General features: G+C 40.1%; 1 protein-coding gene across 1 annotated transcript in view; it reads left to right on the top strand.

Moving 5' to 3' along the window:
- The first annotated feature begins 354 nt into the window (after window positions 1-354).
- exoc4 (exocyst complex component 4) overlaps window positions 355-24,207 on the top strand; it is a 192,590-nt gene continuing 168,737 nt past the window's right edge. The window contains 6 exon segments of the mRNA XM_072672901.1: window positions 355-435; window positions 3,707-3,896; window positions 5,577-5,771; window positions 16,080-16,285; window positions 21,832-21,851; window positions 21,854-21,931. Of these exon segments, the coding sequence (XP_072529002.1) occupies window positions 356-435; window positions 3,707-3,896; window positions 5,577-5,771; window positions 16,080-16,285; window positions 21,832-21,851; window positions 21,854-21,931 (769 nt within the window). The 5' untranslated portion in view covers window position 355.

Genomic DNA, 24,207 nt, shown 5'->3' with positions numbered 1-24,207 from the left:
ATACATTTATTGTAACACAACAGTGTATACAGTGTGTGTATACAACTAATAATAATAATATTTTATTATTGTTATTATTATTATTATTATTAAATATTTTTTCACTTTTTATAAATTATAAATTACTTTCAATGTAAAAAATCTGATTATGATTTTCATATAAATAATGCGCACAATTTCACGATAGATATTTAAATTATTAACTGTAGATAAAACCGTGAAACCAGTGGCTACTTTTGTACTTCATTTCCCATGAACCCTTGTCGTGTCACCTGACCGTGCAGTAACGCCTCTCCTCATTGGCTCACGCCGCTGTGGTTCCGGAGGACGTCTGTTTGGGTGTAGTAGCGGAAAGATGGCAGCCGACACAGGGCGATACAGGAGCGCAGTCTCTAAAAGCAAGGACCCTTCCGGTTTATTAATCTCTGTTATACGGTAAGCCGCGCATTTTAGCTTCTTACCCGTCCTGCTTTAAGGTGTGCTGCCTTTTATGGCCGGACGTTTTTCAGAAGAGCTGCTGTCAACAGTCTTAGAAGGCAAAACAATGACCATAACATTAGCATGTGAGCTAGATAACCCAGCGAGCCCATATCCTGTTATTTTGTCTGTTTGACAGTTCGGTGCGAAAGTGGGAGATTAAACGTGAAGCTGGCATGTGTTTTTATTCACTCTGGTGACCGCGTCCAGATGATATTTCAGATATTTCAGATATTTCAGCATTTCAGAGAGCCCCGCTGTTCAGCTATTGCACTGGCAAAAATGTAAAGGTAAAGGTGCACGTATTTGTCACTGTACAGTGTACAGCAAAATGTGTCCTCCGCATTTAACCCATCTGGTAGTGAACACACACTCACACACACACATGTGTGATAGGGGCAGTGAGTACACACACACACCCAGAGCGGTGGGCAGCCAACTCCAGCACCCGGGGAGCAGAGAGGGTAAAGGGCCTTGCTCAAGGGCCCAACAGTGGCAGCTTGCCAAGCCCAGGAATCGAACCCACAACCCTGTTATCGATAACCCGGAGCTCTAACCGCTGAGCCACCACTGGCTTTAAACCCCTCTCAGTAGCTGTTAGTCTGTAAGGCATTATCAGCCAGTGTGACCAAAACAGTTGTTCTCTCATTAGTCCTTCGTAGCCTGTAGACGTGTTCTCTCTTCATCTGCTGAGGTTCTCAGTTATCATGAGGGGGAAACCGGTCAGTAAGGCCTGGCTCAGGTGTATGAGTTCACATAGCTAGTGAATTATTGCAGTTTAAAAGCCAAGAAGAAGCCACAAAGTTTGTTCTTCACTGTTCCTCTTTTAGCTGCAGACTCCGCTGTCTTGAAGGGTTTACTAACTGTTGGTGCTAGTAGTTCATTGCTTCCAGTAGCACTCTGGCCTTAACTTTAGCTTGCCTGGTCGGGCATGGCCCACAGGTGACTGCATAAGGCCGCAGGCATAGGCAGTTTAACAAGCCAGTTTGTGTCATGTGGTTTTTCATTTTCCCCTCCTGTGTTCTGTTCCTGTGATCTATTAGGCAAGATGGTTGCAGTAACAGGACCATAGCAGAAGTTTAATGCCTTCCTTGTCACTGTAAGTAAGGGAAAAGGGTCCTGCAGTGAGACAGAAGAGCAGCAAGGGGACGTTGTTCAAAGAGTTAGGAGATGAACACCTATGGAGCCAGACCTCATTGCTGGACAAGTTTGTTGGCCCAGCTGGGAAAGTGAGGGGACCTCTCTCTGTGTTGTTGATCAATTAGGGACTTTCAATGATCTTTGGAATACTTTTTCGGTCTCAGGACGGACAGGCTCCGGCTTGGCCACACTAGAGCCAATTCCTTTCATCATAACTGTAATATGTTGGGCCTTCTCATACTGACTGTTCAAGATAAGATCGTTGAGGTCCCTCAAAGCTTACATGTGTCTTTCTTTCCTACCCTTTCTTGCAGTCTTGGCTAGCACAATGAAGGGAGCCTGTCTCTGAGTTCACAGTTTCTCTCTCTCTCTGTCCCTGTTACTGTGAAAGGCATTGAGTGTACGGTGTGGCTATAATGAGCTCTGTGGGGAGAGTGTGCTGTGCTTGCCTTTGCTTTGTAACCACAGGCCGCACTGCAGTGGAGATTAATCACGACAGTTTCTTTGAGCTGTGGTGTTGTCTCGGGCTGTCAGCCATCTGGGATTCTTGTTGGATGGTCATTGTCCCCAGTCAGCACCTGAGACGGAGGAGGAGTTTGCTTTAAATGAAACAGATAGACTAATTAAAAGTGTATGACGCTGTATGCATTGTATCAAGTGCCTACAGGATTGTAATCATGAGTTTTTGGCATTGTACAGTTGTATGCAAAAAAAGCAGTTCACATCCTTGGAATTTTGTGACAAAATGTTAACACTTATGCAGAAGATTGTTGCCTCAGTTGCCTGCAGTAACTTTCCTGCAGATAAAGTATAAAGTGAAATAGTGAAATATGAATTGTGACAGGAAAATGTTCAGACACACTGCTAAGTCAGTACTTGGTAACATCCCCTGATACCACTGCTTGGAGTCTCTGTTTGTCTGGCTATTCTGGCTTTAAGAATGGTCCCTTACTTTGGGGTTGTTTTGCATGCACTGCATGTTTAAGGTCTGTCGGATGTCTAATAATTTTGTTAGTTGAACAGTTGGTGTCATTCCCAAAGTTTAAGCTTGTTGTTTCTTTATGGTTATGGTTTATGTTTTGGATTATCATCCAGTTGTTGAAGCCAGAATCTTTTCAGCTTCAGTTTCTCAACTGACTGCAGAACATTTCCTTCTGGAATTGGCTGATATTCGGTAGAATTTGGTGAAAATCTTCTGTTCAATTTTATGTTAGTCCACAGTGCTTGTTTCCAAAATGCCTCTGCCTTGTCTAGAATATTTATCTACATAACTCATAAAACCATTCAGCTATGTAGGGACGTTTTATTTATTGTTTTATTACACTAAGCCACACCATGTTCCAAGCCTCATCAATGAATGAAGTATTCAGTGAGTTTTGAGCAGGTTGAGAGATGTGGGCATGTATTTAAGGAGATTAGATTGTAGACAGTCAAGTGTTTGTTAACAACAGCCTGGCATCTCTCATCTTCTAAAACAAAACACAAACTTCACATATCAAACATGTCTTAGCTGATTGCATGGCGACTGGGGTGAGTGATAAATTATGTTATTTAGATTTTTCTGCATAGTATTTCTTTAGCAATATATAAAGTTTCTGTTGTTTACAGTTTGTGACAGTGGGTAAATAACAATCATATTTCTTTATTTCTTTATTTGCTGTTATGTCCTACAGTAGATCTTTTCCTATGGTATTGTTAGGCTTATCTTTTTCTAAAAATATTTATTTATATTTAAGCTTCTAGTATCTGTTTAGACTATGTAAGATTTGAAGATAATATTTTATAGAATATTTGAACATAAGAATGTGTGATAGTTGCAGATTTGGATCAAAATGAGAAACTGTCAAATAGCTTAATGCACAAAGCGACATCCAGGGATCTTCCAGCAGTTGGTCTGATACACCTGTGCAAGAGTGTTGGTGCACCGTTCTACTGTGCAGCAACCCATGAACAAACATGACCTGCAGGGAAGAGTCGTGAGATGAAAATATTACCTAAAAGCTTAGAATATGACCCTGTATTTGTAGATGATTCTCTCCAGGGTTCAAATGCAAAGTGTCTTTTGTAAATGAGTTTTTCATTTCCATAGGACCCTGTCAAGCAGCGATGATGTGCAGGATCGCGAGACGGAAAAGAGTCGCTTGGAGGACGCCTATGAAAAATGTGACCGTGACCTGGATGAGCTCATTGTTCAGCACTACACTGAGCTCACCACCGCCATCCGCACTTACCAGAGCATCACCGAGAGGATCACCAACTCTCGCGACAAGATCAAACAGGTGGGTTGACACACACGCACTGTGTAACAGAGACACATACAGTGGATAGAAATAAATGACTATTTTATTTTGCCTCTTTATTTAGTGGGCGGTTGAGGCGTAGTAGCACCCTACCTGCTATTGTAAAATCAACACTATTTATCTGTCTGTTTTTTTAAACGTGAGTTTTAGTAACCAGGAGTTATGCCATAGCACTGTGGGTAATAGTGACTGCCTGATGGTTTGTCCCTGAAGCTCTTGGCAGGTTTTGGAGTGTCAAATGTGTCTTCTTATCATTGAAGGCTTCCCCGCATTATACACACACCCACACTATTTTCTCTCCCTCTCTCTCTCTCTCTAGAGAAATTAGGGTGTAGCAGCCAGCTCCGTCTGTTTACAGCTAGTGTTCTTGATGAGGGGTGCCGAGGGACTGGCGATCACTTATTTTTCTCGTGCACTGATCATTTTTAAAAGACACCAGTGACTGAAATGATTGCTGTACTCCTAAAAGTTGCTTGAGTGGTGGATAGAAGTTTAGCTTACTTCGATTTAGGCTACATGCACCATGCGTATAAGGTGTGTATAGGTGTGTGGTGGGTTTGAATAGAAATGGAAATATTTCTGACCTTGCAACACCATTACTTAAATGTACTGTTGACTTTCCAACATTTAAATCAAAGACCAGTACAGTATTCCAGTCTTACTCAAAATACTTGCCTTGTAGCAGGTCTAGGACAGCAGCATATGTTGTGCATGGAAGAATAGATACATTGACCACTAGATTTAACCCTAAATGTCTGTAGTAAATCATATACTACCTTACTTTGCATATTTTGTATTTATGAGTTATGAAATCCACTGGTCATTTCCTCTAGCTCCTCTGTGGAATTTACTGTTGGATTTACAGTGTTGTGTTAATCGTGTTCTTCATGTACTTGAAGCCATTGATGTATTTATTTTTTATTTCTTTACCTGAGAGTGAATCACTTGGTAAATATTTAAAGCTTATGTGTGACCATTATTGGATGAGACAGTTAGCCTTCTGACCTGGACCTATTTTACCAAAAACTTTTTAGTGTTAAGATGGTAGCGAGAGTTGTCAATGTGATGCTTGCTAGATTATTTAAGAATCATGTTTGTGCTAAGATGCTTTCAGGGAGCCCAGTCATTTGGCTTACACATCTTATCCTGAGCGACTTACTTTTGAAATATTTGAAAATCATGTTCTTATGTAACTTGCATAAAGCATTTTACTTCTAAATGAGTTCAGAAATCTGTGTATTTGCATAAAATGGACTTATGCATGTGAAATTGAATTGGAAACAAATATGGACTTCAAGAATATGTAATGTGGCGTGTCCTTAGAGATCCTTTTTGGTTTGTGCTTCTCAGCTCCAGCTTCTGAAGGTGGTAAATGTTTTTACACGGAGTGAATTGGTTAAACAGATGCTGAATTTTTTTTATTAGCTTGTTTTGAAATTCATAAAAATTTGTGCAGTGTAATGAACCACATCAGAGACAATAACGCCAATCATCAAGTAAGCAAATTTTCCCAAAAATGCTAATGTCCTTAAGAATTAACATAAGGTGAATCCTGTTAGAAGTATGCAGATAAAATCATGCTAACTAGGTCCCTCTTGCTCCATTTAGCATTTCTTGGTGCGTGATTCGTTAATGATGTGTTTGAACTCTATTCTCAAGGTGAAAGAGAACCTACTGTCATGCAAGATGCTCCTCCACTGTAAGCGGGACGAGCTGAGGAAGCTGTGGATTGAGGGAGTAGAGCACAAGCACGTCCTCAACCTGTTGGACGAGATTGAGAACATCAAGCAGGTGCCCCAGAGACTGGAGACATGCATGGCCAGCAAACACTACCTTCATGCCACCGACATGCTGGTAAGTCTGTGTGTCCCAGTGAGTATGTACAGTACTGTGCATAAAGTCTGGAAAAACGGAAAAAAGGGTATCTGGAAAAAATATGCGTGTAGAGCTATTAATCTGGTCAGTAGGTGCTTATTAACAATAAATACAAATAAACAAGATGCATTATCATTTGATGTGTGCTAGTATGGTAGTTGATCCATTACCACCTCTTCTGAAGGAAGCCTAGTATTTACAGTCAAACCCTGTAATATGTAGTCATTACTTACAGTGCTAGGTGAACTAATCCATACAGTTTCTGTAGTTCACAAAGAAGTCAACAACCAAACCTGCGTTCTTCTATCAGTACTATGTGTCCGTAACTAACGAATATGTTTCATTGTATTTAATTGTATTTCAGTTAATCATTTGTTAAAGGCTTATCTCTGAAAATTACTGCAGGAGCCTGTTAGCCTGCTTTTTTAAGATCATCTTCACTAGTAGAGAAAGTTATCAATGTGATGCTTGCTTGACTATTTAAGAATCAGGCTTGTGCCGTGGTACGGAAATCAGAAATCATTTATATTTATATTTATATTGGCATGTTTTGCCTGAGGCTCTCATTCAGAGTGACTAATATTTGAATAAAGAAATCATGTACTAAATGTGGGTTGTGTTTAGTACGGTTAGTGCGGTGTGCAGTGACCATCCACCACCTAGTTTATCTAAAAAGTCCTTCATTAAAGTAGATCAGGTGAGTTGCTGATGCAGCTGAGCAAACCCTTACAGTTCGTGGAGTTCACAGAGAATCAGCAACCAAACCAGTGTTCTTCTCACTGTATGTACGCATCAGTAACTTTACTAACAAGCACAAAATTGTATTAATTTATTTTTACTATATTCATGTTAATTTGAATGAACGTATGCTAAAGGTATAGAATGCATTATAAACACACTTTCTGCTGACACGTTTTAAACAATGTTTTACACTGCATTTTTATTTGTTGGGAGGCTGGTGGATTTGAGATATTTTCCATATCTCTACAAAACTATACATTGTTTATATATAGTTCTGTTCTTTAATTTGCAATGGATTGCAACGGAGGCAGAACGGGGCAGAACACTGTGCCAGCTTTAGTAGCTTAAGTGAGTTATACGCAGTTAAATGAATCATTCAGTTGAACCTGTTATTAAGTTGATGGGCATTTAATGATGAATTATGTTAGGACTACGACATCTCGTTAATTTCTTTACATCTGAGTAAATATGGACTCATAGTCCCAAAAGGATTGTGGTGTTAACACCGTTTTAACTAGATTAAGCTCCAGGGAGGGAGAGTCTTTCAATTGATGTTTGCTGTGCCGTATTCCGTCTTTGCTGTGATTTACATCATTTACATAAAGTATGAGTCTCGAGTGACCTGGCAATGCCATGTTCAGAAACAGCTAATGCATGATGAGCTTTAAGTCAGAGACTGCCTACGCTGCCCACCGCATCGCACTAGTCCTAGACATCTCAACTTCATCAAAGAGAGAGAAGTTGAACGGCAGGTATTTTTCCAAGCCGCTAGCGTTTGATGTGTGTTTTTTCCAGTGGTCCCTCAGTGGGCGTTATATCGGCACCAAAGGAAAGCCGCAGCACGCTGTGATTTAGTACAGTTTGTTCCATCGTTTCACACTCCCACTCCTCCCTGCAGACATGAGCAATTAGCAACTACCTGGGTTAAGAGCAGGGAAGTTGTATGTGTTCACCAAGATCAAACATTTAGCATCAGTCTTCTTGCATGATTTCTCTCTTTCTCTCATGCAGTTTCTCTCTCCCTGACCATCTCTTGTTCTCCTCTGGGAAACCCCCCCGTTCTTTTCCCTATGTACATGTGTGACAGTGCGGAATCAGGCAGGGTGCGCTGGGACTGCCAGTGTCGATTACAGCGTACAAGGTGTTTCAATTTGCAGTTCTGTCATAGAAATATTCCTGTCTCGGCCAGGTCTGTGAAACACGGTACACACACCCGCAGCTGTAACTCTATCCTGCATCTGTCACTCTATTCAGGATTCCCGGAGTGAGTCCTCCAGACAGGATGTCACTCATTACGTCTCTCATCTAATCATGTTCTACTCCTCGTCCCACCTGTGTTCATGCCGTTCTCCTCCCACACCTTCGCCGTTCACTTTAACACAACGCCTCCTTCTCCTCTGATGTCCTTAGGGGTGGATGATACAGCAAGATGGTACACAATATGATTCACGATATGTTGGCAGTAAATGCAGCAGTAGTGCCAGATTTGAAACTCTGCTTCTCTGCTTGAATTTCATTCAAAGGTTGCTGCATTAAATCCAGTTAAACAGGACTAATAAAGCAGATGGTCAGTGTTCCAGAAGTGCTAACAGTGTCTGTGATCCACTCTTCAAAAAGGTTAACCTAAAAGGTTCTGTAAAAAATCATTTTGGTAATAGAGATATGTTCGTGTGAAGAACCATTTCAAGGTCTAAAGAACCATCACGTTCTTTATCATTTTAAAGGGTCTTCGCACTCATAAATGCTCAAATTTGACAAATTTCAATGTATGCTCAGAAAAGTGTATTGTCAAGATGCGTTCTCCTGAGCATATCATAGGTGTCATAAGTACTTAATGATTTACTTGCTTATGAATAAATAAAAAAAAAAGTTTAGACCGATTTTAGAGGGCTTATGCAACTGCCAGTGTGAGAAAGCCCCAATGTTCTGCCCAAGTTGTAATGATGTCATTCTGTATTGTGCACAACAGTAATATGAGGCTAGTTTAGATGCTGCAGAGCACAGGAGCAATGAAAGTCTCACGTTAGCATTCTCAGGTTTGACCGGTTATACTAAAGTTGGTATACTAGTTGGTGTTTGACTTGAAGTCGACAGTGCTTTCTGACTCGTTTCTGTGTCAAATGCACAGTTTGTTATTATAAGTTTTGCTCAGCTAATGTGTGATTTAGCTGACTGAGCAACACGTGCACCTCTGATTTTGATGCTTACTTATGCTAATTTAGCAAGCTTTCGGTATTGGCAAAGACCAGTTTAAGATCAGTTATGTGCTTAAAGTTAACATAGTAATAGTGTTTAGCTCACTATGGGCTGGTTTTCCTGACAGGGATTTGGTTTATTCTTGGACTACAGATAATTTAATAATTAGTAATTTTCCATTGAAAGAAAACATTAGTCTAGAAATAGGCTTGAGCCCTTTCAGGAAATTCAAATATGTCCTTATGGATGTTTATTTAGTTATTTAGTTATAGACTACACTGTAAACAGCTGTCTAAAGCAGCAGTAAATTTTAGCATTAAACATCTGAATCGAGTCTCCACATTTCTCCAACTGGAATTGCACCTCTCAATTACTTCACCTAATTAACCAGTGTACTCACAGAGCCTCTGACAGGGCTTGCACACCCAGTGCTGTTTGGGTATATTAGTTTTTGGGCACCTCATCATTTAATTAGTAAAGAATTCTTTAATGTATTATGTTAATATATTATGGGAATTGTGCTTTCTCATATTCAAAAGTACCCCAAAAAAGTATTTGCCCCCCATTCCTGATTTTTATTTTTGCTTGTTTGTCACAATGAATGCTTTTAGATATTTTACACAAAATGTAATGTCAGACAAAAATAACCTTATCAAATGCAAAACACATTTGTAAAATGATTTCATTTAATTTAGGGAGAAAAGCTATCCAACATCGCAGATCACTCATGTGAAAAAGTAATTGCTCCCTCAGTTACTCAAGCAACAAATTAGCTGCATTTAATTGATGATGAGATTCAGCTGATGCCAGCCTTGTTGAATATAAAAGTCAATCATCTTGAAGTTTAATGTAGTCACCACAACGTGTTTACAAGCACATGAAGCGTCCTGCTAAGAGCTAAAAAAAAATCTGTTGAAGTATATCTGTCTGGAAGGGTTTTAGGGCATCACAGAACCACAGTGAGCAGGTATCTACAAATTGAAAACCCTAGGAACATTGATGAATCTTCCCAGGAGTGGCTGGCCTGCCAAAATGTCCCCAAGGGTTCAGCAGCAAATCATCCAGGAAGCCAGCAAAGGTTTTAGGAGAACATAAAAGAACTGCAGGTCTATCTAGCTTCAGCTAAGGTCAGGACTGTGAAGCCAGAGAGCAGCATTGCAGAACACAGAGCTAAGAAAACTAGAGAATCCCTATGCATTTTGGGATAATGTTGTATGGACAGACTAGACAGTGGTGGGGCAGTGGTGGCTCAGCGGTAGAGCGCCGGGTTATCGATAACAGGGTTGTGGGTTCGATACCCAGGTTTGGCAAGCTGCCACTGTTGGGCCCTTGAGCAAGGCCCTTTACCCTCTCTGCTCCCCGGGCGCTGGAGTTGACTGCCCACCGCTCTGGGTGTGTGTACTCACTGCCCCTTGTTCACTAGTGTGTGTGTGTGAGTGTGTGTTCACTACCACAGATGGGTTAAATGCGGAGGACCCATTTCGCTGTACAGTGCACACTGTACAGTGACAAATACGTGCATCTTTACCTTTATCTTTACCTTTAGACTAAAATGTGTAAATCTTGAACAACGTAAGTCTGTTTATTTCTGGCCTAAGCATTGTTGTACCAATATTCAAACATGGGGTCGGTAGAGGGACAGTTTGCAGATCCTGAGTAGACTGCGAAGCTGAGCTGAAGCTGAAACATGATTGGGTTTTGCAGCAAGATCACTGATCCACAACAGAGAACCAACTTAAGAACTAGATTTGGAGTAGGGCTGGGTGATACGGTAAAAATATTGTATCATGATATCAAGACAGGTTTAATCATACACAATACTTATTGTGATATATTAACATGCATACAAAACCAGTAGCGCCTGATTTCTTAAAACAACACTTTCCAAATACTATCCTAGACGTAGGACAATGACATGTAATCAAAACTGCTGCACTTCATCCACTTAAACAGGACTATTTACCTTGTCATGAAACGTGTAGTTGGTCAATGTCCATAATGTGTTTAGAAATGTTTGTTGTGCATTGCCATAAGTGGTACATATTATCACAATGCAATAAAATATTGCCATATTGCCCACCTCTAGTTTGGAGGTTGGAGTTGCACTGTGAGAGTCCTTACTCGAAACCAGTAGTGATGCTGTGGCTGGCCATCCGACAAGCAATTTGTGCCTGAATCTAAGACCTATTCTGCTCTCCTATTCTGCTCTCCTATTATGTCAAAGACTAATATCAATTATCAAGAAGTGTTTGTTGCGGTTATTACTGGTAAAGTTATTCATTTAAAAGGGGTGCTTGCCTTTTTGGATGAGTTGAATGCCTGTTTTCGCATTCACGGCAATACCAGAAATACTCAGGAAAGGGGGCAAATTCCTTTTAATAAGAAAGGGGGTACATTTCCTTGCCTTGGTTAAGTTTGTAGTTAATTACAGGGGTCTTTTTGAGTTTCATGCACTAAATCTGGTCATTATTGCTAGTTATTCAAAATTTTCTGATATATACAATTAAGTAAATGATAACTTCAGCTTGGAGAGTAGTAAATAAATAAGACATAAATTGTATTCAGAGAGCAGTTAAAGACGACTTTTAAGGACAGTATATCACCCGGCCTTGCGACTGTATCAGCAATTCTGATGGAGGCCATCACAAGTACTTGAGGCTTTCTTTCCTTCATTAGTATGCACACATTTGTAAATCTCCTTTACTGCTCAGCTGAAACTAAACCCTCAGCACAGCACTCTCATCCAAGTGTCCCAAGCTTCTGCAGTGTACGAGTGAAAGGAGTTCTGACTATTAAACTCGTAGAGTATTGTACAGTCAGTTTCGTCAAGTGAGCAATAAACCATTTTTTCCAAAGCATTATTAGATTCGCTGTGCGGTCCCGTCGGCTGCTGGCTAATGGCTTTTGAATGCTCTGGCTAATTCGAATCTTCAGCTGGAGGGTCCAGATCGCTCTATGAGTTTCCGGACAGTGCTCTGAATTTACAGCCGGCTGGAGTGTGTCTCAGCTGCGCCTCCGGAGTGAATTTACTAACGCGTCCTGCATTAACTGGCCTGTCTCCCGCCATGAAATCCCACTGGCAGTAAAGCAGAGAGAGATTTTGAGTTATTCTATTAGTTGGAATCGGACGATCATACAGCGGATCGGCATAGCTCGCAGCTAATGTATTCCTCGTTTGCATGCATGCGTGCACTTGACCTGCGTAATGCCTCCCGCCTGGTTGTCAGGGGCAATGTGCAGATATCCAGCGATGGCCCTCCAGAGCGCTATCATTCGACCATTAGCTCCCCCTAATAAAAAAAATCCCCTTCATTTACTGCCATAAAGATTTATTAAATGCAAACATGCAATAACTGCTACGGGGAAATGAAAAGAGAGGCTGGGGGGCAGCAGTGGAGAGAGAGAGACTGGTAGAGAAAGGGAAAGATGGAAAGATAGAAAAGATGCAGGAGGCCGAAGAAGACGTAAGACAAGGAATTGAGCAGGAGAAAGGCAGGATCACAATCAAACATTTGTTAATCGTTAGCAAAGTGTGTGACTTTGCAGTGCTGATATGACTGAATGAGCCCACTAAGCAGTGAATCATTGATTCCAGTTTCCAGAGATGATTTAGGTCAAACTAATTCAGGACAATCTTGAAATACACCTTTAAGTCATTGTCAAGGGTTGCTTCTATAGAACCATGACTAAGCACCATTTGAATGGAATAGCATCTCTATAGTTTCTACTCTGCACTCTGAATGCTACCGCTTGCACTTTGTAACTCTATTGCGTCAGTCCACACAATTCTGTCACATTCACTACCGGCCCTGTTTCTCTCTGCTTGTAAATTTCACGTGTGCCACGAGGGGGGAGGGGCTTAAACGGAGACGTTGGTTAAAATATGAATAGAGGTTCTACGTGAGGCTCAACATGGTGCTTCTTTCCAGATAAAGTCCTGCAGAAAGGGTCAATCAGTTTGTTGGTTATGCTGCAAATGGGAGAGGGTTGACATTCTAGTGAGGAAAGGCCCTCTTCTTTATGTGGAGATCTGTGCAAGAGCAGTAGCCTGAACAAGCCACAGATTATTTTTTTTGAGCATCACTGAGTCAAAATCTATAAACTTTTCATGCTTTTATAATTTTTTTTTTTATATTTGTTTATTTATTTCTAATATATAATATAATTATAATATAAATTATAGGACTTCAAAGCACTCCATTAAATTACACTCTCCACCAGTAGGGGGAGCCCATTAGAAAATATACCAGTTCTCCGTAATGCTGCTTTGTAAGTGTGGGAAACAGTATTAGAAGAGTGTGTATATATATATATATTTTTTTATCTACATACATATTCACATGCCATACTGTTCAAATGTAAATGTTGACACTCCCTATTGGTTGCTGCAAAAGCTGAAAAGCCCCCGATTGGCTGATATGTACTCTGCCTGTGCTTTAGTTAGCCCCTCCTCCCCAAGCTTGCTGTCACCCCTCCTCCCAATGTGTATTTTTCAAATGCGCTGAGAGGGCAGGAGACCTATAATGATATAAATGATACATGATATAAAACCATGACAACTAACTTAGCTTTTTGAAGCGGACAAGACAGTGCTCGTAATAACTATGTAATGCTGTGTAACCAGAGTCCGATTTGTGTAAAAGGCTGTGATATTATTATTATTATTATTATTATTAATATTATACCATATCAGTCCACACTTAAATGTTGACGCTCCTAATGTTACCCTGCCCACATCTCAGTAGGTCCTGCATCCACATGCTTCTTATTAACTCCTTAAAGTACAGAGATAGGGCTGGAGACGCGCTGATATTGGGGGTGGATCATGTTTAAGCCAGATATAAGATAAATTAGCTCTATTCAAGTGTTCCTCATTGAAAAAAAAGCACTCAGAGCTCAAGCACTCTCAAGAACTGAGTGTGACTGGGTGGAGCTTAAGTGTGGGAGGCGGGATGGGTGGAGATATGTAAATGAGGTTCTTGTGTCAGCAGAGAAAGTGAATTTAAAACTATGGGGCACCAAAGAGGATTTCACTATTGCCAAGTGTCAAAAACTCTCTGTTTAGTCCCGAATCAAACCTATTTTTCCTTAGGGTGCATGTAGAGTGCATATGCTGCAATACAGGTGCGACATGTAGCAATAAAAATGATGCTAATATCTTGTCTGTGTCGTGCTGCTTTAAATCAGTAGAGTCTGACTGAGGAGAAAACTCTGGAGGGAGAGGTAGGTAGGTTATAGCGGGGTGTGAAGATGCAGGGCTGCGGTCAGATGAGGTGAATCGAATGAGGCAACAGAACCCATCCATTGTGTACTTACCTGGAGTAACCTGATTTAGATGCAGTTTGCACATACTGTACTGATCTAATGGCACTGAGAGCCAAGCGGAAGCAAAGTCAAGCCTAAGGGGAGGTGCCTTGTTTACCATACTGTATTCGATCATGGCTGCTTTCTTCTACACTCCCTTTGTGTGTTTGTGTGTGTGTGTGTGTGTGTGTGTGTGTGTGTGTGTGTGTGTGTGTGTGTGTGTGTGTGTGTAACAACAGTGTCCCCACGCTCAGATTTATAAGTGAAATAAAGGCCTTGTATATCAGATTTATTCAAACCCATTAGGGCTCTCCGCAGCTCCTTATTGTGTTCAGCCTGCAACTTTGGGTGTAGGCGTGTATGTGTAACTGAATACAGTTCAGTTCTTGTATGTGGGAGTAATTATTATTATTATTATTATTGTTATTTTTTTTTGTACATTACAGAGAATTACAAAAATTAAAAAATAACCGAAACACATAGTCATTTAATTGCTCTCATATAAGGCTCTATTTTTTGGTGTCTGTTGTGGAAACCAAAGTGTGATTTGTAAAGTACCACATGTGAGCACAACCAAGGCTTTCCCTATAGCTTGCAGTTTCCCTGTAGGTAGTAAAATCACCATATAAACACCAACTGAATTAGCTTCTAATAATATCTAACATCCATACTGATAATTATTTTCTTTTTTACACAATAGTAATGCTGTTAACATTCAGTGGTTCCACACGTTCGTCTGATTGGAAACTGATGACACAAGCTTGTCCATTTTTTGACAGAAGGGCCGATCTTTTGTAGCAGAGTTTCTTTGGTTCATTTGTATTTTTGTATTTTTTTCATTGACCGGGCCAAAACAGATATGGCATCTGCTCCAGCATTCTTTGCCAGACAGAAAATCTATTCTATAGTCTTAGTCTATAGTCTATAGTCTATAGTCCAAGTGGTATTTAAAGAATATATAATTAATTAGTTGGACATTTTCTGTTTGTGAAGCCTATAATTAAATGCTAGTAAACGCTTTAAAGTAAATTAACTGTATCTTTTATTTTGTATAGATTGAACAAACAGTTTAGAAAAGTAAACATCTATTAACTTTTATTATTGTCATTAGACAAAAATGAATATTGTGAAATTGAATGTAATGAAATTGTAATTAAGTTTTCAAAATATCAATTTGTACCTACCAACAGGCAAATCAATTTATTTTCTTTCTTTTTCTAAAAGGCTGCCTGTACAGATTTCTGTCTTCATGCTAAATTCTTTCCATGTAAGACACTGTACTAAAGGAGGGTCTATGAGGCAGCTGAGCAGTTTTGCTTAATAGTAGCAAAACTAACTCGTATGATATTATTAGTTAGTGCTGGGTGGTATGACAGTACACAGTACGTAAAATTCTACATTCCATGTTTCCTACATACCTTATACATACATTACTACATTAGTTTGTATTTCCACTGTCACACTGCAAAACATCTATAATACATAAGATACACTACATAGACAAGTATTGGGAGACACACCTCTTAATTATGAAATCATTCAATTTTTAATCATTCAGATATTTCATTCAGGCCCATTGACACAGGTGTATGAAATCCAGCACCTAGCCATGCAGTCTGCCTTTACCAACATTTGTGGACGAGTTCCAAAATGCTTACAGATTCCAGCGTGGTACTGCAAACGGACGCCACCATTGTAAACAAGTCAGTCCGTGAAATTCTATCCCTCCTGGATATTCCACCAAAAACTGTGTGTGTTGTTGAAAAAGGGGAACTACAGCAACTCTGCCAGGAAGTGGCAGACTATGTAAAGTTACATAGCGGGGAGCCAAGTGCTGAGGAGCATAGTGCATAAATGTCACTAACGGTCTGGTGAGTCAATAACTGGAGTTCCAGATCTGCTGTTAGAGCTGCAAAGGGAGGATAAACTCCATATTAATGCCTATGGATTTAGATGGGATAGGATGGGATGTCATAAAAGCACATGTAGGCTAAATGTGTAGCTGTCCCAATACTTTTGTGCTTAGATGTCGTGTGTTTTGTGCAGGTGTCTGCAGTGGAGTCTCTGGAGGGCCCTCTGCTGCAGGTGGAGGGCCTGAGTGACTTGCGTCTGGAGCTGCACAGCAAGAAGCTGAACATTCATCTGGTGCTGATTGATGAGCTGCACCGCCACCTTTACATCAAGTCCACCAGTCGAGTGGGCCACCGGGGCAAGGACAAGGACAAGGACAAGGACAAAGGCCGGCTTGGAGGGTGAGTGTGTGTGCGCGCTTTGGATTCAGATAAGAGTTTTAATTGTGGCTTCAAACTCTTCAATAGGTTCCTAGCTTCTATGAAAAATGCTCTGTGTAATTAACAGCAACTAACTGGCAGCCTTAATTTACAGTTATCTACATGGGCGCAGCAAACTTATTACAGAAATATTGCTGTACAGATGTTAGTGGTGATACATGGCTCCAGCAAAATAGATGTTCAGGATATCACTTGTGGCTAAGGCCTTTATAAGACTAGCTTGTCAGGCAGTGTTATTGTGCCTTGTGTGATTAAAATTTGTAATTTTGAAAAGTAATTTAGTCATCATTCTGATGACTTAATCAGGCCCTGCCTGTGCTTACATTTTAGTACCATACGTGTGTGTGTGTGTGTGTGTGTGTGTGTGTGTGTGTGTGTGTGTGTGTGTGTGTGTATAGATATACACAGTCATATCAGAATATTAAGACCAAATTCCTAATAGTGGGAAGAACCACCCTTCCGAATTACACTAGCGAGACGTCATGGCATGGACTGTATTAGGTGCCGAAAGTGTAAAAAGGTTAACTGATCCACTGTGGCACGTGTGAAGTTCCTCTCTGGCATCAGTGGCCTGTGGGGCACCACTGTTGTACCATTGGGAGCCACTCAATGTGTGTGAAATTTCGTTCTTGTACACTTGTTCACTATGCTGGCTCTAGAACATCCCACAAAGTTATAGGTTTATGAGCCGTTGCTCTATTCTTATGACCTTTCAATCATGCCCCCACAGGCCATTGATGGCAGAGGGGGAACAAAGACTCCAAACAAAGTGGGCAGGCCTGAGCAACTTTGACAGGGAGAGGCAACCCTTTAACTGACTACTAAGGTGTTGGGCATTCTGTGCTCCCTGAAACATGAGAGGAACGAAGGATGGAGATTATTCCATCTAAGCTGAACCAATGTAAAAGCTGCTTTGTCACAAGTCTTCAAAAGTACCAACAAAATCATAAGAGTGTGAGAACTGGACCTTGGATCACACAAACTTCTTCCATTGCTCCTAATATATGTACAGTGTGAGATCTGCTGAAATAACATCTTGGTGCCAGAAACCACAATTCACTTTCTAAGGTCTTGTAGATTGGGTGTTTTTGAGGCACATAGAGAAGCAACAGCAAATTAAGCATGTGGTCAAAATGTTGGCAACAAATTGCTGATCAGCAAGTTCATGATGCAGGAAACTGTTGTTTTAAGATTACATAAATGGCACAAGCCGCTTCAGAGCAGCTGAGGCATTTGTCAACCTTTGATTAATTTACCTATGCTTTTGCTGGTGATGTTGTATCACTCGTTAGCATATGATCTCTGAGCTCCAACAAACATTCAGTGCCTTGACCTGGATTTATCATTAAAAAGAGTGTGAGGCATGTCAGACAGAATAACTGATTAGACCAATTATGAGGCACAGGGCAGGGAATTTGACATAAACTGCTCTTGTTTGAAGTAGTAAAGCCCCCGAAATAAGGCGGAATAGTCATTCACTGACACAGAGGAAGAAAATTACGCAAGCCTCCAAGTTCAGAACTTTAGAAACAACAACAAATCATAGAAACATGACAGTAAATATGTAAATCTCTACAATATTATCAAACCTTGAGAAAGTGGATCCATGTTGAACCTTGAATGCTTGTTACTGAGTGTTAGTGGTGGATAAAGGCCTGAAATCTTGCAGTTAAAAGTGAAATTATACAGCAAAAGGAAAATCCTCAGTTTATTTTAATATTAAAAATACAAAAGCACTTGCTGTTAGTTGTACATAAAGTAGCGTGTCAGTAAACATGTCAGTGTTGCATCTCAGTGTATCTTCCATCCCAGATACTGGGAAATGTGAAGTCTCTGCCAGTTTGGCATATTTCCTTTTTATACAAAGGCATAAGTTCTACCGGCTGTTCGAATTTTCTACTCATTTGTACATCACATCAAGCTTTCAGCTGCCCAATGATGTTTGCGATAGTACCAGTTAGAAAAGATGCAGTTGGATGACTTCAGAGGAAACCCCTGCTAGTCTTCACCCTCCAGCACTGGTGGCGTCATGTGATCGGTGGCGTCCTTGCTGCTAGGTGGGAACTAGCAGTAACAAAATCTTTACAGGAATATGAATACCTTCATAAAAATAATTATAATGACATACATGAGGACTGTTCTGGGAATAAATATAAGCTAACTAAAGTGAGCATTTCTTCTGATGCACAAATCACATATGTTCATTTTGCATAGGCAAACTGTGCTTTATCAAAGTACTTCTGAACATTGGAACAATTGTCCTGTTTCAAGCACCTCTGCCATTTCTCCCATAAGCTCAGAAGGGATGCTCAGTTCATTGCGGCTCATGCTTTTTATTAAGCACTACTTCAGCCCAATCAGGAATTCATTTAGCTGACTGGTGGTTCCAGGCAATGCAGCAGTACAAGCCTTTGCAATATATTTATATATTAAGATGCTTTGTATAGTCACTACAACTACAATAAGCCTCCTGAATGCCTATGGCACTCTTTAAGCACATCTGGTCTAGAACTTCAGTGTTAAGCCATCCTATAGATTATTAACACTCAGTCACTATTGCAAGATTTACGAGTGCTCATCATGCCTTGGGACTATGATCAGGTTCTGCAGAGTAATGAGATGCTACTTGCTGCCTTTTTCTATACATAGGGCCAGTCTGATGGGTCCCCCGCTACACCATTTACCGCAAACACAGATAACTCATTCAGAGGCGTGTGGATGAGTATGAGAGGAATAATAATGGGCGGATTTTTGTTTTCCAGCAGCCACGCAGCGGTCGCCAGGGGATTACAGACTCCCTCTGCGAGTGCGAGCAGTATGGGCCAGTGTCGCTGCCGCCGCAATGCTAATTCTTTGGTATTAGCTAAGACCGCCACAGTGTAGCACATTAGGCTAATGCGGTCGGCGACCCTGCCGAGCTAAAGTGTGTTGTTGTGCTGTTGTTTTGATCTCGGGAATGCGGCGGTGTGTTTTTATTCCACGACCGCTGTGTTTACTGGCCCGCAATTACAGCTCACAGCTTTCATGAGGCAAAGTGATTTATTAGTCAGGGTCATAAAGCGACTACAGTGGAGGTTTTTTTTTTAATATTTTGTTTTTTTTTGTGTAGTACAGGCCTTTCGAAACAAATCTGAAGGTACCAGTGTTTTTAGCTCCTTTTCTCTGCAAGAAACACTCTGGCCCTTTGAAACCAGTTCAGCTAAGCACAGTCTGAACATCCAGGGTAATGGGGGCCAGCATGAAAGTGAAGTAAATATGTCTAAGGAGTTCAAGTTCTGTATGTTACGGGCAGACTAGATGGGAGTTGTTTTGCCTTGTAAAAAGGAAAAAAAATAATAATAATAAATAAATAAATCTGATCCTGTCCTGTATCAGCCCGGGCCTGAAACAGCAGACACTCATGCTGTGTGATGCCATGTTGTTAGTTGTGTGTGTTTCTTCCATTAGGGTAGCACAGCATTTGAGCACATTGAACAAGATTGCCTACTTTTAGATGCTCGTTTTAAGTGAAGACTAATTGTAAAGCTTATTAAATGTAAAATGGATAAAAAGTACTTCTATTTTTTGTATTTTCTAATACAGCTATTAAAATAAAAAATAAAAAAAACAAAACAGTAATTAAGCACTGCTCTTCATTACTGCCCACCACTACTGACTGGTTGCAGAATGTGTCAGAGGAAAATGAATACCTCAGTAATAATTAATAATAATATAGCCGAGGAATATTCTGTGAGGAAATGTGAGCCCAATTAACCCGAGCATCTATTCTGATGCACAGATCATCACATAAGCACATGTTTATTGGGCAAATTGAGCTGTTTCTCTCCTGTTTGGGTAATATAGTGCTTAAGTAGTTTAAGCATGATGGCTTTTCACTTAAGATGAGCATCTAAAACTTCAAGTGCTTCATTTAAAAATGTCTCATTTAAAGATTAGTGTTTTTTTTTTTTTTTTTAAGAAGCCATGTCATCTCATTAATATCAGCAGATGTTCGAAAAAAAAGGGTTTCCACATGAATCTGGAAATTTAAAGGTGATTTTGCCAGTCATGGAAATTCCTGAGAAATGAGAAAATGGCTAGAAATGTCTTGGAAATATTAGTAAAATCTATTAAGCTATATTTTAAGCTGCATATTTATCTACTGATACCCTATTCGTTCGACAGTTTGTGACACTGTGAGACCTTGTGACGGATACACTGGCATCATCTCTTACAGTGTTTAAAAGTTAGAAATGGATACTCAAGTCTCTATTCATGATCCAGGTAATAATAGGATAAATAGGATACTGCTTAACAAATATGTGCCTTACACATATTGGCAAGCTTTCTTTGTTAATCATAAGCTATAATAATTAAGTTAAGCTATATTGAGTCTAGCAGCGCGTCATATGCTCCCAATCCGGGGATGTAAGGCACTATTTATGCACATGTTTATCACTAATGAATGAATGATAAACGTAACCCATATGTGCATGCTGTTGCTGTGTTTATAACTTTCTATCTAACTTGCAACTTGATTTTCTATATAGCTATTATTTACCTTTCCATCTCTAAGAGCAGCTCTGAAGCCAGTGAGTCTCACATTTGGAAAACACCAAAGGATCTACATTGGATTGCATCTTAAAGGACAACATTTGCGTATAGCACTAGGTGTTGACTAATACATCCAGTAGTCATGTGTGTAAAACTGACTTCTATTGAAAGTCTTAATACACTCATTGTATGCATGTTGTTATTTGGGGAGAGAAAGAGCACCTGAGCAGTGATAATATGCCATTTCTACTCCTTTGAAAATATAGGTGCTACCTATATTTACCATAGAACCACCTTTTTGGATCACATAAAGAACTGTATGAGTAAAATATATAGTTTGAAGAACTTTGTAAAAGTTTTTGTTTAATGTTTTTAGGACTAATTTTAACGTTTTGTACTAATTCACACTAGGGCTGGCTATATCACAATATTTAAATACCTTTTTTTTACAATACACATTATTTTTTCACAATACATATAATCACAGACTAAATACATCAATAGTGACAGATTTCTAAAAAACTACTATTCTGATACTCTCCTTTCTGATGAAAGTGTTTTTTTTTTATTCTAAGTCTAATTACACTGTTTGTAATGAAAAAAGCAGTCGATCATCGTGTTTATTAAGGACTAACAATATCCTAGATATTCTTTAAATGCATATTGTGTATCACAATAACAAAATTTAATCACGATATGATAAAATATCGTCATATTGCCTAGCTCTAATTCATACTCCCGTCTCTTTTGTAAAAAGTTATTCTATGGCATTGCTCAAAGAACCTTTATTTTTCCCTTAGGTTCTCAGGTATTTGTCAAGCTGGTGGCTTGAGAAGGGATGTAAACAACTGTGTTTCTTCCTTCAGTCGTGTCATTTCCTGTAAAAACTAACACTGCAGATGTTTTGTGTCTTTTAAAAACTGTTGTTACCTCAAAAGGTTGTTACTTCAGTTTTTTCTTTTCTTTCCCTCCAGGTCCACTGCAAAGGACTCCTCCATTTGGACGTCAGCAGCCTGTCCACTCCACGTAAACTCACAGAGCCCTCTCAGTTCGGCACTCCAGGAACATCAAGCAGTAAGGAAACAAAGAACAACAGACACAAAGTCACAAAAAGTCTGACAAATGAACAGAAAGATGAAAGCCCATTTCGCAGCAGAAGTGTGAAATTGCACTGCTTTAGCACCACTTTAGCTTGCCTCCATTCGCTGCCTCCAATAATGATTTTCTCCCGGTGCTTGCGCAGCGGTAAACGTCTGTTTTCTGGCCTTTAACAAGTAACAGGTTCTTTGCCATTTTTATTAGCAAAGTATATATTTTTTTGCCCAATGTTAACACTTAACAATTCAGAGCTGTGAAGGGACAATTTCAGTTTCTTAGCTAATGAAAGTCTTGAAAGCCTGGGCTCCTCCTACAGGTGGTAATTCACTGCAGTGAAGACCGATTGCTTTGAGCTCCCCCTTCATGGCACGTGTGAAAACATGCTGAGAGATACAGAGCCAGCGCTGAAAGTCAAAGAAGCATGCGGACTGTTGTGGTAGAGTAAATTTACTGGATTTTACAATGATAACTCAACGTTACACAGTTCCTGTAAGCGATCCCTTGCACACTTCACTGAAGTTACATAGTGCATTTACCTGCATGCCGAGCCCAGGGTAGCAATAACGGAAACTGTATCCTTCCTATTACAGGTCAGCATGATTTTAAAGCTGTTATTTCAAGGTGAAAATGCTTCATAATGCTGCTCTGACGCAAAAGAATCTGCTGCAGAAGGGCCTAGAACTGTAAGTGTCTGAAGTGACACTGGAGAGAGGATGCTCTAGTTGGACAGTTTAATCTGGCAGCGTTAGAGCTAATGAAAACATTAGCGCGGATCGTGCTATAGTTATTATGTCCATTAACATGCCATTAGAAGCTACGTTAATAGCAGCCGGAGGCAGAGCATATGCCACTAAAACACAAGGACACGTATACATTGCATTTCCTCTATAACTGAAGACATTTTCCATTTGCCTGAGCACATTTGCACACTTAACATATTCATATCTGCATGCATGCGCAAACCCCCGCCCCCTTTTTTTCCCCTTCACATCTATAATCATGATACCGTCATATCATGTTCCAATAACAGAGATAACGACTGTTGAGCAGCTCTGCTCTTCCATTATTAATCATGCCGAGCTGTCAGCACAGTGGGGGCGAAGGCCTCGTTAGCCCTGCACTCCAGTGTGGGCTCGACTCCTCTGGGGAGCCCTGCTGGTGTTATCGGCTCCTCTATCCCACCCACTGCTGTCCGCTTCCCCCACATCTGCTGTCCCACGGCTCTTAACTCAAACACCAGCTCAATTACACACGCAATTATTAAAATGCACATTCCGCCGAGTTTTTAACCAATTATCTTACGCTCCATTATTCAGTGCAGCTCAAGCCAGCTTCTTGACCTCAAACCTTTGCCTTCTGCAACTTAGTTTGTCCTTTTAGTTTGCTTTTTATGTTTTATGTTGTAATTCATTTGTAGGCAGTTGCCTACACAAATTCTGGGCATCTCTTTTTCTCATTCGTAGGATCCTTACATGACACTTTGAAGGCAAAGGCCAAGAGGCATGAATCCTTAAGTTCATTTTACCATTTTCCACATTTTAGAGCAATAGCGAAGACATCAAAACTACAGAGGAATGCATTTGAGTTTAGGCAGTGAACAAATAAATAACTTTAGATTTCAGAGCCTTTAAAGTAGCCTGCTGAGCCTTGATGCCGCTTTGCACACTGTTGGCCTTTTCTCTAACAGCTTCATTAGGGGCCTCCTTAAAGGCTTTTCCACATATACCAGGCTGTGTCTTTGGAACCACTTGTTGATGGGGAGGAAAAAAAACAACAAACAAAAAAATGTATTCTTATACGCCTTGACTTTTTTTTTTTGCATACAATCAAAATATTTTAGCCTGTAGATAAATCTTAAAAATTGTGAAAATTATTGAGTCAGATGTTTTTTAACATTTGTTTGAGCATTGCAGCTCCATTTTTAAAGCTGGATAACAGGTGAAAATGATACTAATCCATGTTGGCGTTACAGTCCCAAACGCAAGAAGACTTGGCCAAGATTTGGCCAGTGTTATATGTATCGGTTGGCACAGGCTTTAGCCCTATTTGGACTGGATTACTTTATCAGGGTGACGTCTGTAACACTTACACGTCTTCTGATGAAACACTCCCATCCGGACAACAGTATTACCACTGAGGAGGAGTGTTTTTTTTTTTCTTTTGTTTTTTTGTGGGTTTTGTCTCATTGCCACATGATCACAAGGCAAACTGTTGGACGGTGTGAAGTTTTCTCCATGTGTTTTAGTGTTTAA

Source organism: Salminus brasiliensis, chromosome 2 (assembly GCF_030463535.1).
Source record: "Salminus brasiliensis chromosome 2, fSalBra1.hap2, whole genome shotgun sequence".
Lineage (NCBI taxonomy): Eukaryota > Metazoa > Chordata > Actinopteri > Characiformes > Bryconidae > Salminus > Salminus brasiliensis.
The sequence above is the reverse complement of the archived record's forward strand: the minus strand, read 5'-3'. Positions and strand labels throughout refer to the sequence as shown.